The sequence below is a fragment of the Astyanax mexicanus genome, chromosome 2 (genome assembly GCF_023375975.1).
Source record: "Astyanax mexicanus isolate ESR-SI-001 chromosome 2, AstMex3_surface, whole genome shotgun sequence".
Classification (NCBI taxonomy): Eukaryota; Metazoa; Chordata; class Actinopteri; order Characiformes; family Acestrorhamphidae; genus Astyanax; species Astyanax mexicanus.
Genome location: NC_064409.1, coordinates 57,387,829 through 57,407,723, shown reverse-complemented (window position 1 = coordinate 57,407,723; position 19,895 = coordinate 57,387,829). Strand labels below are relative to the sequence as shown.

The 19,895-nt window shown below is 35.2% G+C and overlaps 1 protein-coding gene across 2 annotated transcripts in view; it reads right to left on the bottom strand.

Annotated features, from left to right (window-relative positions):
- The window catches only part of trpm1b (transient receptor potential cation channel, subfamily M, member 1b), a 41,594-nt gene extending 25,418 nt beyond the window's left edge, over positions 1 to 16,176 (bottom strand). Inside the window, exon 1 of one of the 2 annotated variants that reach the window (XM_049474631.1) lies at positions 16,091 to 16,176. In XM_049474631.1, the coding sequence (XP_049330588.1) occupies positions 16,091 to 16,114 (24 nt within the window). In that variant the 5' untranslated portion in view covers positions 16,115 to 16,176. Of the gene's footprint in view, positions 1 to 10,339; positions 10,832 to 16,090 lie in introns of those variants that run through there. The other variant, XM_015605134.3, reaches the window with a different exon arrangement.
- Positions 16,177 to 19,895: the final 3,719 nt, after the last annotated feature.

Genomic DNA, 19,895 nt, shown 5'->3' with positions numbered 1-19,895 from the left:
ACTCAGATTTGCTCATCCAATAAATTCAACATTATGTAATTCTAATGTTATGAGAGAGAGAGAGCTCTTTAAGGATTAAAAATTAGGTTTGTCCATTTTAATTTACTCTTGCGCAATGAAGAGAGTGCATGCTGTAAAGTGTGTCATTAAACCTCAGTGGCTGAGGATCTCATCACTAAAAGGAATAAAACAGGTTGTGAATTGCATGTATTTAATCAGGACAAGCAAAGTGTATCACAATATCATTTCATGAAGTCCAGTTCACAGTCAGTGTAACATTTGTTTAAAAAAAAAATAAGCTGCCACGATGCTTTAAAAACCTGTAAAACCTGTAAAAACACAGCAAACAATTTTCACATTTGAAAAACTTCATTTAGTGCTACATGAAAACCTGAATCTGTTTGTATATTATCTCTTTAAATCAGCTGCCCCAGTATTTGCACAGTATTTCCCATCATTTCAGTCCCAGAATCACTAGAGAAGAAAAACCCATAGGCTCCTCAGCTTCAGAAAGCACATGCTGGTCCTACCTGTGGAGCCCCTCAGCTCAGCTAGGCAGAGTGATTGAGAGTGGCAGCGCTTCGGCTCCTCAGAGTCCCTCATTACGGCTCCTCTAGCGAGGGGTGCTCTCTCTCGCAGTGTTTGGACGCCCACTGAATCCCACGGGCCATGAAACTTCACCACTTTAAGAGGGGCTGTTCATATGATGAGCATGTGAGCAGGCTCTTTGTTCAGGACAAGTCTCATGACTCCAGTTCAAGGTAATCCTTTTGGGAGTCCCATGACCCCTCTCTCCTTGCCCACAGGGTATTTTCATCCCTTGCTAGAACAAGAAGCACAGCAAATCTGCTTTGATAGCCTCAACCCCCACCCTCCACCCCACCCCCCTCTTAATCTTCCAATTCCTGAGACCCCTTTTTTTCCGGATTTTCGTCTCGGCCAGGCCGATCAGAGCCAGAGTCTGCGGTGGGATAGTTGTGAAGTGGAGGCTTGTTGTTGTACTGCAGGAAAGGAAAGGTAGGAAAGTAAAATCCTGAGAAGAGCCCGCGTCCACCGCAGTGAGTGAAGCTCCCTGGATTCCCAGTTTGGAAAGTGTCACCCTTCTCAACCACTTTGACTTCAACCCCCATTTGCATAATTGAAAGAATTGGGTCCAGGCATTCTTTAGAAAAGAAAAAGCCTTGTTAATAAAAGACTGGACTGCAGTTGGGGGTAAGGTCATCCAACACTAATTGCAGTTAATCTCTACTTCCACCAGCCTTGTTATGGTGGTGCAAAACCATTCTGACGGAGGGTCGTCTCGCCTAGGCAAAAAGAGCTTTTACTGACTTATTCAGTCTCACAGCAAATATTCTCACTATGAGACTCTTAGGGAGGGTCTTCCCTCTTACAGACATAGAAAGCTCCCCAGCAACAGTTAACTTATCACCATTACTTTTGTTTGTGCCATATTTATCTCAATAGACAAATCCCCATCTCATCCAAACCTTATTGTTTAAAGAACAATGCATAAATACAAAAAACACAAAAAGAGAAAAAAATACTCCTAATTACAAAAAGCCCCTTTAAGTATCTTAAATCTGCATAATTTACTGACAGATACTCTTTATATTCTGTAAACAGTTTGTGGTGAATGAAAGAACATTCACTACATGTTCATTACACCAATTTAACTTACAACATTGAAAATCAGGAAAGTTTTGCCTTCTCATACAGATAAACCTTTCTATTTTTTTGGACAGAAATGGCATGTTATACAACCTCATCAGAACCTCATCTAGAGCAGTGATCCTCACTGCCCAGTTTATTGTACAGTGTTTCCCCTGAACCCTCAAAAAGCTGTACAAACTCTCACTGGGGTGGTTTCATATATATATATATATATATATATTTTTTTTTATAAATGTACAATCTACTTCATTTTAAGTGAAGTAGATAAAAGTCAATGTTTCCTACACTTTTTTAAAAGTTACTTCTAAAATTTCTTCTAGAAGTTAATCTTTTTTCTTTATTTATTTATTTTTATTTATTTATTATTAGTTTCTGCATTGTAGATTAATATTGATGACATCAAAACTATGAAGGAACACATCTGTAATTATTAAGTAAACAAAAAAGTGTAAAACAAGCCAGAATATGTGAAATTCGTGAGGTAGAACCTGGTTGGTTCTCCAACTGTGAGGTGCTGAGCTCTTGTTAACCGCTTTTCCTTCACTTTGAAAACGTTTGACTGGTAATCTAAATCAGATTTCTTTAGTATTTCATACTAATATGTTTAGTAATAATGGCCTAATTTATATAATGATCACATACTTAAATAATTGTACTTAAAAACAGTGCAATGACATGACTCTTACCCTCAATAAACTCAAAAATATATTGTATATGTATATATGTTGCTTGAATCCATACTTAAATCTAAGGATGCAAACTTTATAAGTAGCAGGTGTTTCTCCTACTTTTAAGGCACACAGATGAACCTGGAGGATCATGTTGTACGTTTGAGGGTGCATTTACTGTTTGTACTTTGGTAAGCAAAAATGTACCTGTACAATATATATGTTTCTGGCTGACAGTTTACTCTAAATCACCAAGTTCACCTCAGGAATGGCTTCTTATGTAGTTCATTAGTGGTATCAGGTAAAATTCATTACAGAATTCAGAGCTGTATACACTAGTGAAAAGTACTGCCCAATATAAGTTGTAAACTTGTAATCTTGTAAGGGCAACTTAATTTAAATTACCAATAAATTGTGGGCAGCTGGAATGCTGTATAGAATTACTGTATACTGACTTGCATTTTCAGTGCCCTTTCGATTTCATGACTCGGTTCATCCTTTGTATTTCGGTTCTGTTGGTTTGTTTGTTCAGTCACTGAAAACAGGACCTGCTGAAACGCAGTGGGCCTGTTCCATTCGTTCTGATTTTCCTTTTATGGTTCACACGCTGAGGGATGAGGTTACAGCACAGTCTCTGGTGTGAAAGCTGGGGGCGGATAGAGGAGAGGTCCGGCATGTGGACGGCTCTGTGCTAATGCAGCGGTCAAAACGTGTTAATTAAGGGTGCTGGCTAGTGCGAGGGCTCACTTATTTCAGCTTACTTACCCTCATTATCCACAATTAAAACCCAAATCCTTTGAGAACTCTAAACCTTGTTAGTTTCCTCAGAAAACACACAAAAACCAAGAAGCCGGACTAAATGCTTGAGGGGGATCAGATTGTGTTGCTCAAAACAAATTAACAAGGCCTTTGGCCAACCTGGCAACAGTCATTAGCATTCACTTATTTCATACCACCTTGGCCTTCAGTAGACGCTGTTGTTCAACACAAAAGGTCACTTGTATGTGAATAAGACTGCCAGTAATGTTTTTAAGAGGGAAAAACGGATTATGATTAAAAATTTGAACATTCCCTCAGTACAACTGTCTCCTTTTTAACCCTTTAAGAGCCAAACGTACTTAGTTTGTAAAATCGTATGTTCGTATCTTTCGAAATATTGCACTGAACTGAAGTGTACTAGTGAGCTATGTAACATTAACAAAAACAGCTTAATTCTAAAGGCATTTTTTATTTTATCTCTTTTTGTAAAAATGAAACATAATGTTATTGTTGTTCTGACATGAACTACATTAATGAAGCCTGGGATTAGAAAAAAAAAATAACAAAAACCTGCAACCCAGCAGAAAATGTTCTGTTGGTTTCTTTGTAAATGTTCTAAACTGACTTTTGGTTCAACATTCAAGTTCTCTGGACGTTCCTAAATATTTGATTTGACAGAAAGTAATGCAATTCCTATTTTAAAATACTTAAAATACAAATAAAATATGGAGTTTTCGTTGCCATGTCTGCAGCTGTATTCCTCATCTGTGCCTGATGTCTGAACTAATACAGGAGCCATTGAGTCTGTGGAGCACTGGGCGAGTTTGCCTTAATTTGTCTAAACTCTCTAAAATGTGTTTCTCTCAATCCGACTCTAAAAGGCTCATTGTCTCCGCGAGTTTAAATCCAGTTAGCCATCATCACATGAGCACAACATGTTACTGATTAGCCTTGGGATTTCTGCAAGTCATAAGACTGCTGCTATGTATATAAGGGATTCTATTTTTTCTGCTCCTTTTTTAATACAATGGCTTATTTTTTTGCGTAAAAGCTGCATCATTCAGGTTCGGGTTCTGTTTTATGGCTGTTTTAGTTCTGATTCTGCTGCAGACGTAATTTTAACAAACTGTATGGATTCAATTTTAAAGAATTAGTGAACTGACTGTAGGGGTATTTAAGCGCACAAATAAGTTACATTTAATAGTGTTACAACTGAAAATCTCTCATTCGAGGAAGCTCTATTAGAATTCCGGTAGAACATTTTGTTGCTGTTGGAACAAAAGCATTTGTAGTCTAGTCTAGTAAAAGTTTCTGTTGCTGTTTAAACATAAAAACTGTGAAATTAAAAGTTAAGAAAGTTTCTTTTATTGCTTAAAAAATGACTGTAATAAAGATCATTGTGATGGTCCTCACGTGTTCACTAACAATTCTTTTTCATTAAAAAAAATTGTTTTCCGACTAAAAAAATGTCATAAATAGTTCCATATATCCTAAAAGGGGGACTAAACCTAAGTTAAGTTAAAAACAGCTTAAAATTTCTTAAAACCCCTATTCAAACCCCTTTAAATATTTCACTCTTTGTTTCATTGCAGCCATTTGCTAAAATCAAAAAGTTCATTTTAGTTCTCAATAATGTACACACAGAAAAAAACAGAAATGTAGATTTTTTTGTAAATTTATTAAAAAAGAAAAAGTAAAATATCAAATGGTCATAAGTATTCATACCCTTTTTGTGACACTTTAACTCACATGCAGTCCATTTTTTCTGATCCTCCTTCTACTCCTTCACTGGAGTCCAGCTGTGTTTAATTAAACTGATTGGACTTGATTAGGAAAGGCACACATCTGTCTATAAAAGAGCTCACAGCTCACAGCGCATCTCAGAGCAAATGAGAATCATGAGGTCGAGGAAACTGCCCAAGAAGCTCAGAGACAGAGTTATGGTAGGGCACAGATGTGACCAAGGTTACAAAATAGTTTCTGCAGCATTCAAAGTTCCTAAGAGCACAGGAACCTAAATTGAGGGGACAACCAGAACTTTTCCTAGACCAGGCTGTCCAGCCAAACTGAGCAATCGTGGGAGAAGAGCCATGGTGAGAGAGGTGACGTTCACTACCCAACCTGACGGAGGATCTGCAAGGAAGAATGGGAGATGGTCCGCAAATCCAGGAGCAAAAGACTTGTTGCCAAAATCATTCCCAAGAAGTCTGTACTAACTCAAAAGGGTGCTTCTACTCAGCACTATGCAAAGGGTCTGAATACTTATGATCATGTGATATTTCAGTTTTTCCTTTTTTTAATACATTTACAAAAAATACTACATTTCTGTTTTTTTTTCTGTTAAGATGGGGTGCTGAGTGTACATTAGTAAGAAATAAAATTAACTTTTTTATTTTAGAAAATGCCTCCAATGAAACAAAGAAAAATGAAAAATGAATAGGAACTTCAGGAATCTGTACTGAGTTATGAAAGACTAATTGTGTTACTAATTTATAGGCTTGATATGTGATATGTAAGAAATGTAATGTAATGTTGTAATGTTTTTCATGAATGTGTTTGTACCACTAATTGAAATACTTTTTTAATTAGTTTTTTTTAAATAATTTATACATGTATAAATTATTTTGCCTAATGATGCTTTTAAGGTATTATAATGAGACAACATGTTTAAATCAGTTTTCATCGAGAAAGATGTACATAGATGAGGAGTCAAAAAAACTTATTTTCTGTGCAATACCATTTGTCAATATGTCTATAGCGTAAGTTATTGTGTCTATTGTTATTGTGTGTACTGTGTATATTGTTTATGCTGTAAAGTTATCTGTATATTCTATTTTTTATGATTATTCTACTTGTTGTAAATACTGTTCTCTGCGCAATTGTGAGAAACTGCACCCAAGTTTTTCACTCACATGTACACCTGTACTCTGTGACATGACAATAAAATCTTGAATCTTGAATCTATGTAATCTTGTTTGTAATTTTGGAGATTAAGAACGCTTTTGAAAAATGGCATTCTTAAATTCAATTGTACATTGTTCTCAAAGTTGTTCATAAATTAATAAGATTAATGGTTATGGGAAAGCTCCTGATTTCTTCCAGACTGTTAAAGTCCTGTGCTTAGGCATGTTTGAGTAAATGGGTTTGTGAATATCTACATTTTCCATTACTTCCACAAATAATGTTTAAAGTTGAGAATCTAACTATGATTTATTACATAATGTTACATTAGAATATTACTTTAGCTTTTGTTCATGATACTGTTGGTGTGATAAAGCAGTATCTGTATTATTGGGTCATTTGAAAGGCAGCGTTTTTAGGTTTATTAATCACAGTGCAGCAGACATTAGAAAGTGAGGAAGCACAGTGCTTAATCTGGTACAGCTGCCGGAGCTCATACCGGGCCATTACAGAGGATTAGAGGCTGAGACGTAGCAGCTAGTCCTGGAGGTGCCGCTCGTCTGCGTGATAGTCTTAATCTGAGAACACGGCTGCAGCTTCTCAAATGGTCAAGGTTAGGATTTGCATAGGAAAATAACTGTCAAAGGCCAGAGTCTTACTGAAGCCCATTCTGCTCCTCTTTGCTCTTCCCTCAGGCGGTGTTGTGGCAGTGGATCACATGCTTAAGATGCTGCTCCGACTCAGAATACAACAACAGCAGCCTTTACACTCTCGGGGTCAGGTCAGACTACTTGCCAGAATGCAGTAAATTCAATTTACTGTTATTTTATTTGTCTGTAGTGGAAATAAAGACATTTTTTAGTTTCACATTTTATGAATAAATGGTAAAAACAGATTGCACACTGATTCTGATTGTAGCCTTAAACTTTAATTTCTCACTCTGACATACAGTAGCACTTTTGGACAAATTACTTTTAGTATTAAGTATTAAACACAGCCCCTGTAGCCAATCAAACAAAAAAAAAAAAAAACTAATGGGACAGTTACACACAGGGAAATAAAGCCTCTGTCCAGAAACTGCCCCAATGTGTTCAGTTAATCCTAATGCACAGTTACACAGTTATTACATATAAGAACAGAATCAGAACAATCAGTTAGGCCTGTGTGGAGTTTTCTAAAAATCTCTCTAAATATCTAAAAAAAATACATAATACGTGCCCACTTTGGACTGCTGTTAATTAATGTCAGTTCAGGGGAACTGTGGAGGCCATGGTGGCATCTGGAAAACCAAGAAAGGTTTCAGGGAATACAGCTCATATTAAAACCCCACCATATGTCATGCAAAAACCTGTTGGATGGTTCAAGTCAAGAGTAGTGGTGAACTAACAAGATCCAGTACTAAACAGTCAGTATTCAATAATAATAAAAAATCTTAGCGCTATTTTACACAGAATCAGCTATAGCATAAGCACCACATGCCTCATAATGTGGAGGTCCTTAATGTGCCGCCACAATAGATCTGACACTTCGAGGCATGGATTCCACAAGACGTCTGACAGCGTCCTATAGTGTCTAAAATCAAGATAAGCGTTTGCAGTAGATATGTTCTGTAAATTGTGAGATTAGGCCTCAATAGAACGCATCAATGAGCATTAGGTCCCTGAGACCATTAGTTCTTTTTTCAGGACCACTTTTAAATGGTACTGACTACTGCATACCACAAAAATATATATATAAAACATTGAACCTTCCTGATGTTTTAGAGATATTTTAACTGAGCTCACCCGAAACCTACTATTTACATTATGTCACGGCTGATCAGTTTTCAAAGCTTGTCGATTACTTTTAATTTTTAACTTGCTTAGAAGTTAATGTTTATTAACTATATCATATATAATTTAAGGTTAAAAGTAGTAAATTTTATCAAATATAATCCTAATCCTAAATCATAGTGCAAGGGTTATTGAGAATTAAGGTTATTTTGATGAATAGAAATGATCTATTAAGTCTATTCTATGTAATATCAACAACAAATCTTTTTAATGTACGTAATATTACAACAGCACTTTGTATTCTTCTGTACTTAAATGTATTCAGACGCATCATAATTGCTGCTGCATTGATACTGTATATTGTTGATTTTGTCATTCACACTTTTATTAAGAGTAGTTTAAGGTGTTACCATATTATTAATTTTAGTAGTAGAAGTTATACCAAATACTCCTATATCAGTTATAAGTTATAAATATAATTGAAGTGTTCTAGATGTAGCATATTGCTTGTTATTGTACTTTCCTTATGGTTATTGTACTATTCCAAAGAAGAAAAACATGTTTTTTGTTTCTTTGTTAGATTTTTACATTTACTTTCACTAGTTTTGGCAATGAGAATACCAAGTAATGAAGTGATTTAGGGGTTATTTTGTCCCATTATTCCTGTGAACATGTCTTAAGTCATACAGACATACAGGATTGTCATTGTTACATATTTAATCTCAGAATTATCCACACATTCTCTCTCTGCAGGTAGAACAGTCCATTACCCATACCCTTTTTTCCTCAGCCATGCTTTTGTAACATGTGCAGCATGTGGTTTTACATAGTCTTGTCACTATGTGATGTTAATGGATTATTAATAGTGATTACAAAGAGCAAATACTCTGCTCAAAATAAAAAAAAAAACAAAAAAAACAAATGCTCTACGTTTTTTAAATGAACACTGCTGAGAAGGACAGAGAGTGCTTAGCTATATAAGTGCGCAGCTGCTTGACTTAAAAGTAAGTAACCACTTTATTAGCCATGCTAACAAGAGTTAAGTGAGTGTGAAAATCTAAAGCCATAAAAGTGAGGAAATGTCAGCTCTGTAATGTCTCCCTCAGGGTTAGTTAGAGAAGAGAGTTCCTTTAAATGTTTAACAGAAACAGAATGCCTGGAATCATGGGAGTTGCATTCTTGTTTTAATGTGTAGTAATGTGTTTAAGTGAAGCAATTGAAGCAACACAGATGTCCAGAGATAATCTTGTTTTCCTGACGCACTTAAGTACATTTATTTTTCTTAAGTTAACAGCGAACATCATAGGAGTTTCTAAGCCCTTTTTGAATCCCAGTACCCGTAAAGCATAAAAGTGAATATAAACAGAAGTTTGTCTGATAGGATGACAATTTAAAAACAAAAAAAGTATATCGTAAAAATAATATTTGAACAACAAATACATACAGCAGCATACAGTGACTGTGCGCTGACCAGTTTTATTGGCTTCTAAACTTCTAAATGATGTTTAAAGTGAAAAGTTAAAAGTATCACACCTGTCACCTGTGTGTAGTAGTGTCTCGATCATAAGTTCAGAACCTGCAAATGGTCTTAATTAAATTGATAACAGATTATTAGAATTAGAATGTCTGATTTAAATCAAAACTATTCAAATTTTTCTGATATGACACAGCCTCCTGTCCTGATTGATGGTTAAAAATCATTGATAGTACAAAATGACATAAAAATATATGTATTTTGTGTAGTAAATAATTAAATATTTATTATAAATTAATTTGTGAATATCATACCTATAGCTCGGATCCTAGAATCACCTCTGTTGAGTATACTTGACATTTTCTTCATCTGAGCATCCCTGAGCTTCTGGACATGTTGATTTTAAAATTCCTAATAAATTATTATTATTATTATTATTATTATTATTATTATTATTATTATATACAATTACAATTTTTATCGGATGACATATTCTCACAGAAATGATTGCAATTAAACATAATAATACAGCAACACCTTTTTAAAAAGCCTTTGAAACATATTGGAATTGGAGTATAAACATTTTAAATATCATATATAAATAAAACAAAAACAAAATATGAGTTGAAATATTAGCTTTATGTTAATTTGCTCTCCTTCCCAAGAAAAACAGGTAAAACTTTATAACAAGGGTCACAAATAACCAAACTTACAGCAGTACTTAAACATTTTAAATGGCAAAGTAATGCCTCAACTATTTATTAACGAACATTAGTTAAGACATTATTAAACATTACTACATTTTAATGCTTTTATGAACTTTGTAAATAAGATAAAGACGTTATTTATTCTTTCTTAACTAGTGTCAATTAACAATTAGTTGTTACTGTTAATTTATTTAACCTTATTGTAAAACATTACCCAAAACAAAATGGGCAATATTTAGGTAATGTCAGTATACTGTCTAGTAAGTCGATAATAGTATTACTGTTTGATGAATTACCTGTGATTAATGATGTAAGTAAGGTGGGACATTAAAGGGTTAACTGTGGCTGAGCTGTGCTGGACTACAAACTCTCATAGCAAAATCTTACCTTCTGAGAGCCAGAGGTGGTGCGATTGATGGAGGTCTGTTTGAAAGAGCCTCCTGTTTTCCGTCCTCCCCTCTCCATGTGTTTAATCGCTGCCGGGTCTTCATAGACTCATGTTTGTCCTGTGTAGCCAAAGAGCCTTTTGCCCTTTCACAACCACACTGTACTAATGTCACAGCTAAAACCTCTATCACAGTCAAAGGATCATCTCTGTGCTTTCTATATCTCTATCTCTCTCTCACACAAACACTTTACTACTGCTGCTATCTCTCGCTCCCTCTATCCCTATCTATCTATCTCTCTCTCTCTGAGCTCACTGTCTCTTAACTGACAAGATAGACGTCGGTGAGGGATAAAAAATCATTCGACGACCAGCTTGACACATAGACCCTGTTTCCTCCTACTGGCACACTATAATCAGGCTTAATGCGCCCGGCTCTTGGAAGCTCCCGACTTTAATGGAGGGAGATTTAATAAATGGTTATTGGAGGTAAATCTACTTTAGGACACCATGGCCCCAAAAATGAGTCTGAAAGCAAACACACACACACACACACACACACACACACACACACACACACACACACATACAGGTTATGGGCCTCACTGATGATGTATGCAGATTGTTCATACATTACATTACATTACATTTGGCAGACACTTTTGTCCAAAGTGACTTACAGTAGTGAAGTACAAAAGTAATAGAAGGTAAAAACATCTTTAGATAGGGCCTAAAGGAGGTCAAAGGGAAATAATGGGATAGAGAAGTGAAGGAGGGGAAGAAGGAAATGAGGATAGAGGTAGTTAGTTTGTTAGAGGTGTTAGGAGAGTAAGTGCTCTTTGAAGAGCTCTGTCTTCAGGAGTTTATTAAAGATAGTGAGAGATTCTCCTGATCTGGTAGTAGAAGGTAGTTTGTTAGAGGTGTTAGGAGAGTAAGTGCTCTTTGAAAAGCTCTGTCTTTAGGAGTTTATATTAAAGATAGTGAGAGATTCTCCTGATCTGGTAGTGGAAGGTAGTTTGTTCCACCATTGGGGAACTCTGTATGAGAACAGTCTGGATTGCTTTGTGTGAATGTTTGTTTGGTAAAGCGAGGCGACGTTCATTGGAGGAGCTCAGCAGCCGGGAGGTAGCGTAAGCCTTCAGGAGCGATCAGTGCAGGTAGGAGGGAGCTGTTCTGTCATCACCTTGTAGGCGATTGCAAGAGCTTTGACACGAATTTGATACGAGCAGCAACTGGTAGCCAATGGAGCTCAATGAGCAGTAGACAGTACATACTTTCAGGGTGACAGGTGCGAGATGTTATAGAGATGTAGATACTGTATGATACAGATCACAATGACCAGGTCATCTTGGTTGAGAAGAAGGATGGGCTTTACACGTACAGAACTGTGCAAAAGTTTTAGGCACCAAAGCAAATTACACTAATCCATTTTTTCTCAACAATATGAGTGTTTTACCTGAAGAAAGCACCACATATGATTTAAACAGATGCAAGTCAACATAAATACAGTAAAACATAACAAGGAATTCTCATTTTTAACGAAGTATGTTATATCCTGTGAGCCAAGCTGAAGAACAAAGTGAAGTTCCAGATTTCTCCTGGATGCTCCTCAGCCAGCATGTGTATATTATGTTCTGTTCCATCAGCAGCTCACCTGATTTACCAAATTTACCAATTTACCAAACCTGTTGTTGATATGATGAGAACTAGAAAAAAACTCTATTAAACTCAGATGATAAGATATTAGGAGATGTTTTGCTTTTTGTAAAATTGCTGTTTGTATTTATTGTAATAATAGTGTTTTACTGAGCCAATAAATACTTGCTTCACAGATGAGAAGCTTTTTCTCTACTGAAAATCCCACAGGTGCCTTAAACATTTGCACAATACTGTATATTACATTTACAGGTATGTGGTGGGAACTGCTGGAAACATCTACACAACCTACATACAGTTTTAACGTTCACTGCCATTGCATTTTATATCAAGATATCAAAGCCTTTATAATCTATATTCAATATATTATCAAAGCAAACTGAAATTGAAATTGAAATTAAAGGCTGTATAATTAAAGTAAGTTCAAAGAAAGGTTTCATTTGATTTCATATTTACCAGAGGCTCATATTGCATTGCATTGCATTGTTTCAGCATGTAATAATAAATAGACCAGTGGAAACGATCCACCACTGGTCTGGAAAAAAAAAAATCCCATTACATTAACTTGTGCTCAGATTAGGCCCAGACTAAGCTGAGCTCTCAATGGAGAATCCACACATAACCTGTCTGTCTCTAGTCATTTAAAAGGACTTCACAAGTACCATTACAGAAAAAGGAAAATGCCTGAGAATTTCAAAATCAGAATCACTTTATTGGATAAGAACATCGCATTTGTGTGAAAATGCCTTTGTGACTTTTTATTTAATTATTTATTTATTTAAGTAGTATCTGCTGCTCAGTACTGAAAATAGGAATATTCTCTGTTGGAAAATATGTTCATTTTAATGCCTGTTCACATAACCTTTTTTTTTACTTTTGTTGGGGCATACATTACAATACATTGCCAAAAGTATCCACCTGCCTGCCTTGCATTTTTTGATGCAGCTGCTCGACCATGAAAACCCATTCCATGAAACTCTCTACGCTCTTGTGCTCTACTGTTCTTGAGCCCACATGAAGTTAGGAGGTCTGTAGTGACTGATTTTGCTGCAGAAAGTACACAATGCACAATTTGAATAAAACTTGAAGAAAAAAAAAAGATTTACTGTACCAGTCAAAAGTTTGTACACGCCTTCTCATTTAATCATTTTTCTTTATTTCTTTATTAAATGTATTTTCTACATTGTAGATTAGATTGCACATTGTAGATTGTATTAAATACACCAAAACATTTAAGGGACACATATAGAACTACGTATTAAACCAAAAAAGTGTTTATCCTCCACAATCATCTGATCTAAACCCAACTAAGATGGTGATTTGAGGTGATTTGGGATGAGCTGGCGCTTCACAGCATGAAGAAAAAAGCAGCAACTATTGTTCAGCACTGAGAAAACTATTCCAGGTGACTCACCGTCATGAAGTCACTGAGATTAAAAAACCAAGTGTGTGCAGATCTATCCTCAAAGCTAAATGTGGTACTTTGAAGAAAGTATAAAAAATATTCTGGTTTGTTCAACACTTTTCGTTTACAAAAAAAAAAAAAATCTGCATGTGTTCCTGTATAGCTTTAATTTATTTAATATTAAATTGACAATGTAAAAAAAAAATCATAAAAAGAAAGGTGTGTCCAAACTTTTGACTGTTACTGTACTTACTGAGGCTCTGCAGAGAAATTCCATACAACTTAACAATCCTTTAATGACCATTTAAAAGCTTGGAAATTATTATAAATGATTTTTTTGTACTAAATCAATGATCTACTCAATGTATGACATCAAAACTCTTTATGGCTGATGTGTCTTTTGGTTAATTATTTTTTTTATGGGAATTAAGTATTTATTTTTCATTGTAATATTTTTTCCTACATTTTGTTTACATTCTTAATCATATTGTTTCTGTTCTTTTTGTGGTGTTTGTCTGACTAAACCGGAAAAAAAAACGCTTAACTGAAACTTTCAATAATATTCTGTGTAAAAAAAAACGATTTGCTTCTTCCACTGAATATCAGAAACCGTGTAAAAAAACAACTGTCTAATTGAATTAAAAAAAAATGTCTAACTAAACGACATGACTAAATCCAGCCTTACTTTCAAAATGAAAACACTCCCCTGCTGTTTTCTTATGTAATCTCTGTAGAAGGAGATTTGAAAGCATGGGTGCGCCACCTTATGGCCATCACTCTAATTGCACTTACTGTGTGTAATTGTGTGTCACTGGTTTTTGCCTGTTACAACATCCTGGGACATGCAGAGCTTATACAAATATGTTTTTCTGTAAATTCCTGGGAAGCTACACTGCCTGTGCAAACACAAATTCTTAGACGGACAAGGACAGAGCAGAGGCTGAAACTCAGCACACACACATTGTCTCATCTCACTGTAAGAGGATCAGTCATAAGGTAATCCACATCAATGTTCTCGTAGTAACACACACATGCAAATGTTTACAGACAGTGTGGGATTTGTCCTGATCAATACTTTTCACTAAACTATAAAAATATGATACAATATGACTTTATGAGGTTATGTGAGGATAGAGCTAATTTGTTTAAATACCCTGATTTAAAAAATAGGTAAATAAGTATGAATTTGGTGATCTGTTGTAGAATCACAGACTAATATACAGTTAATTAGGCCTCTTTGACCCTTTTCGACACAGTGGTTTTCTTCCATGCACACTTCTAATTTAAAATACGAACATGCTGAGTAGTGTTAAGGTACATTTTACACACCCATTAGGGACAGGCACTACATGTTTACTGTTTTAGTCCAGGGAACAATGTACAGTGTAAATGTTCCCTCATTGGTACAACATGCCCCTGGTACACGAGCCAACAGTGTACAAGAGTGTAAATATAAGAGTACAATACGTTTACTTTACCAGAGGAAAGGAGGAGATTTGCACCGTTTTAAAGCTGGTCTAAGTGTTCTTAGCCAGGACAAAAAAGAAACAATGGAAACAACGCTAATGCCTAAAACAATAGTTACTGTTATGCTCTTTAACTCATTCAACTATAGGCTCTAATGACAGTTTGGTACCTTTCTCTGCTGTCAAATCCCACATTATTATATACAGTCATGTATACATGTGGAATGATAGCTACAATATATCTCTGAAAGAAAATAAGAGACCACATAAAAATGATGAGTTTCTATGATTTTACCAAATTGAAAACCTCTGGAATGTAATCAAGAGGAAGATGGGTGATCACAAGCCATCAAACCAAACTGAACTGCTTGAATTTTTGCACCAGGAGTGGCATAAAGTTATCCAAAAGCAGTGTGTATAACTGGTGGAGGAGAACATGCCAAGATGCATGAAAACTGTGATTAAAAATCAGAGTTATTCCAACAGATATTAATTTCTGAACTCTTAAAACTTTATGAATATGAATTTGTTTTCTTTGCATTATTTGAGGTCTGAAAGCTCTGCATCTTTTTTTGTTATGTCAGCCATTTCTCATTTTCTGCAAATAAATGCTCTAAATGACAAAGGTTTTATTTGGAATTTGAGCAAAATGTTGAACGTAGTTTAAAGAATAAAACAACAATGTTCATTTTACTCAAACAAATATCTATGAATTGCAAAATCAGAGAAACTGATTTAGAAATAGAAGTGGTCTCTTAATTTTTTGTCTAGAGCTGTATATGGATACAACTTCTAATGAATGGATTCTACATCAGTAAGCTGCACTCTTTACTCACACAGATGTACAAATGCACGACAAGCACACTGCTTGTCTAGTCCATGTGGAAACATACTGCCAATATAACAGACTTAGGTTATAGAGGGGTTTAAAGCCTCCCCAGCATTGCACTGTGTAGCTGTGTATCTCCATCCAGTACTTTTGGATGAACTAAGAAGTTAAGGATGAGGCAGAGTGGTGATATTACAATGCTCTGACATAAGTTGCTCTTGTCACTGAATGCAATTAAATCCTTATAGCAAAGTCTATTGCAGAGTCTTCCTTGGACAATAGAGACTGTATAGTGAATGTATGAATTATGTCAAGGTAATATTACAGTCCTTAAATCTGCCAACATGAACAAAACATGAAGCAAAAATAAATCCGTACAAAACCCAAAAGCTCTTACCTGTGCTGCAAATGACAAAACCATATGGAGGATAAGGACATGCTCTTCTCCATGTGTTCCTGTTGAGAGTATCCTCTGTAGTGGTACTGGCGTGTCTCCATTGTCTTAAGAACAGATAATGCGTAATATCTCTCCGTAAGCAGACACAAATGAGATTTATGAGCTGCAGATGGCTGGCCTATTGTCACACTTGCACACACACACACACACACACTCTAATGCCCCACATGATGCAAAGGCGTTGTGGTCAGTAGAGCTGTGCACGTGGACACCTGAAGACTTCCACTACACCTCCTTCAGCTAATGCACAGTATATCCAGCTCTTCCTCCTGTTCAGCTACTGTACATCAATATTATCAGCATGAGACTGTAAATAGATAATGATAATGTGGAACATAAGGAAAGTCAAGAGTAATTATATTAGCAGTATAGTATAAGAATGGCATACAGAAGGTGTACAGAATAATACATGTACTGTATAAAATATTATAAATAATACAAAGAACTATAACATATCTGGTTTACCTACTACTGATGAACTTTGTAGGTTTGCTGCTGTTTTTTGTTCCAATAGTTCACAATCATTAACAGTAGCCCCTTTTTAATACACAATTTGACAGCTTTCTTCTATGTTGTCTATCAACACAAAATGACCACTGTAGGACGACCACTGATCAGTTTAATTGAAACTGATTCAGAAAAACTGTAGTGGTCTCTTAATTTTTCCCAATTTGTATACATTTCCAAATTTCAGAAAGAAAAAGTTAAATTATGATTTTTTTTTCTAATTTCTTTGTGATTAGCATTTGTTAATATTTTTATAACAACGTAACAATTCATTTAAAAATGTTAGACACTATGATAACAACATCCCAATAAAAACAGCATAATTTATATAGCAAATAACAGAGATGTTAAATATAAAAAAATGCTTTTCTGCTGTGAGACATTTAAAAAAATGCTTTGTTAGTTAAAAAAATTGTTTTTAATATGCTACAAAATATGTACAGTACGCAAAATACTGTATAACTGTTAAATAATGTTTTTTTTTTACATCATCCTATTATTATGAACCACAAGAGGGCGCACACAGGGAATAAATCCTCTGCAGCTTCTAGATCTCAGAGAAGCTGTCATGAACTCCTGACTCCTATATTTAAAGCACTGTGCCTGCCAGCACAATGTGGTCTGTTCTGTATTAGTTAACACCTAAAGCATCTTATATTCTAGCTTTTATAACCAACCAAAACATGAAAGCACTTCTGTTAAATCCATACATATCGTAACTGACCTGAGGTCACACTGGAGGTCAAGGGTCATAGTGATGTGTCAGCGAAATTCAGAGTTATTGGTGAGGAGCACTATTTAGGAAATTTGCTTTTCTTTCTGTCTCTCTCTGTCTGTGTGTGTGTGTACTAAGGAAGGGTTGGCACTAGACAAATTTAGGTCCAAATTTCCTGTCACCAACCGTTTTGGAGATCCGACTAAAGCTTTGGACTGGAGGCAAGTGGCTAATTTACTATGTGCTAAAAATTGAGATGTAATCCGAGATCTTGCTGATGTCAAGCACGCGCCCAAAACATATCTAGCAGGTTTGATATCTAAACTACTAAAGCAAGTTAGAGCCCAAAACACACGGTGAGGAGTTATACTCCTTGGTGTGTCTTTATTCATTTTCTCACTATTATTTTATCTTTTTTTAACCTACTCAGCATAAATCAGCATACAAACAACTTATATTGCTCTTTTTTTTTTACCAGGAATACATTCTAGAAGAAAATCAAACATGTCTTATGCATTGCAATGCATCAGTTTTCATGTTTGACAAAAATTGCTTTTAAAGAGCAGTTAGGCTCGCCGTGGGTTCCTCCTGGTGAAAGACTGATCACTTTTGTAGTGTGCGTGTAAGCCACAATGAAATATTCATAATAAGAGTCAACAAGATAAAGTTGAATGGTACAAACATCTGGCGAGTGGTGTTGTGTGAACCTGGCCTATGTGATTTTTTTATTTCACTAACAAATGTCTACTCAATCCAATGCTTAGAGACTAACCTCTATTAAAACCATACAGTTGCTTAAATGCACTTTGCCCAGTATTAGCACTGGGGCACACATGTTGGTAGAAGCCTCTGTTTGCTTCACAAAGAAAAGAGAAAGTATTGTGGTCTTGTACAGACAAGAACAAACTTGCATTAAAAGCTTTCTGTTTGTGTTGTTTCCTTTGCAGCCCATCCCGCCGCTCACGTGAGTGTATTGTTGTTTTTTCTACTTGTTAATTTGCAAATGTTTTTCCCTCTGACATGTCTCATTGTTTGAGCCCGAGGAGAAAATAGGGAACAGCTGTTAGGCAGGTTGAAACCCAAAATTGGCTCCATATGCAATAAACTATGGAAAACAGCACATAAATGGGGCCTAATTTAGGCCGTTTCAACAGCCTGATTTCCTATGATAAAGTAGGCTGTAGTTTATCATGAAAGCAGAGACAAGTACAGTACAGTGTAAGAGTCATGATATCTATATAATGTGCTACTTGTGTCCACAGCATAGTTGTTTAAATTTCTTACAAACACTGTGCAACAGTTTATTTTTCCAAATTATTCCAATTATTCCAAATATAAAATAAAGTTAAACTTCACTTTAAAGGACTTATTGTGCATTTTACATTATTTCTTTAATATATGGGTGGTGGTGGTGGGCCATGTCTGCAGTTCTGCCTGGTTAGGTTGATCAATTCTTTTAAATGGTTAAATAACCTTTTTTTTTTTAAAGAAATTACATTTTGTTAAAGTTTTAAAAATGCATTTTTAATAATGTAAGCATTAACATTTTTCAGTTAGTTACTTTATCACGCTATTTAAATGTGTTTGAGGTTTCCCTGCCCACCCTTTTAGAGAGTAAACTTTGACATCGGTGAAATACTTTATACAACCTTCATACTTTTCATTTTCGAGGTACTAAAGACATATGTTTCATGTTCAGCAAACAGTAATATTCATTTCATTTAATTTATTTTATTGTCTCCAAACTCCCTAAATACAAAATATTGAAGTAATTAAAACGATTTTTTATTTTAAAATTCTAAATTTATCTTGTCACCATAAATAATTCAAAACGTTTGAAACTCTAGGTCAACTATGTTTTCATTAAATTTAAATTTTTCCTAAAATTGTCCACCCAGTCATGCAGTTTGCAGTGAGAGGGTAGACGCATGCGTGACGGCAAATAAAAAGTGAAAATAAAAATTTTAACCTTGGAAAATATGATATGAAATATGAAAATATGATAGTCTCAAGTATATATATATTGTCGCTGTCCAATGAAAAACACTTATCTTCAAAACAGCAACTTTACAGGAAAGAGAAAAAAACTTGTTAACTTTCAATGGAAGTCAATGTAAAAAAAAAAATAATTCAGGTCATTTTGAAGAGTTTCTATTGGTCCGTTCATCAAGAAATTCTGGCACAGTGTAAAGGACAGTTTGTCTGTTCAAATTATGCAGTAAACTAAAAATCGACAAAAATGGAAATGTGTTTTTCATAGGGCAGTGACGATATATGACTTATACATGACTAATTAACACCAAATCAAAAGAAAAAAAATATGTTCTGATATTGCTAAGGTATGGACAGCTTAGTGCTAGATATGAGTGTTAGTTTTGTTGTCGTTAGCTGTTCGCTGCATTTTTACCCAATTAAACATTAGGCTAGATTACTAATCTTCAATTAAGACATGATTTAGTCTCTTTCTGCTTCATAATCCTGTCTGAATAGGTTGCATTTCTTACAGCTTTCGTTAGGTTACAC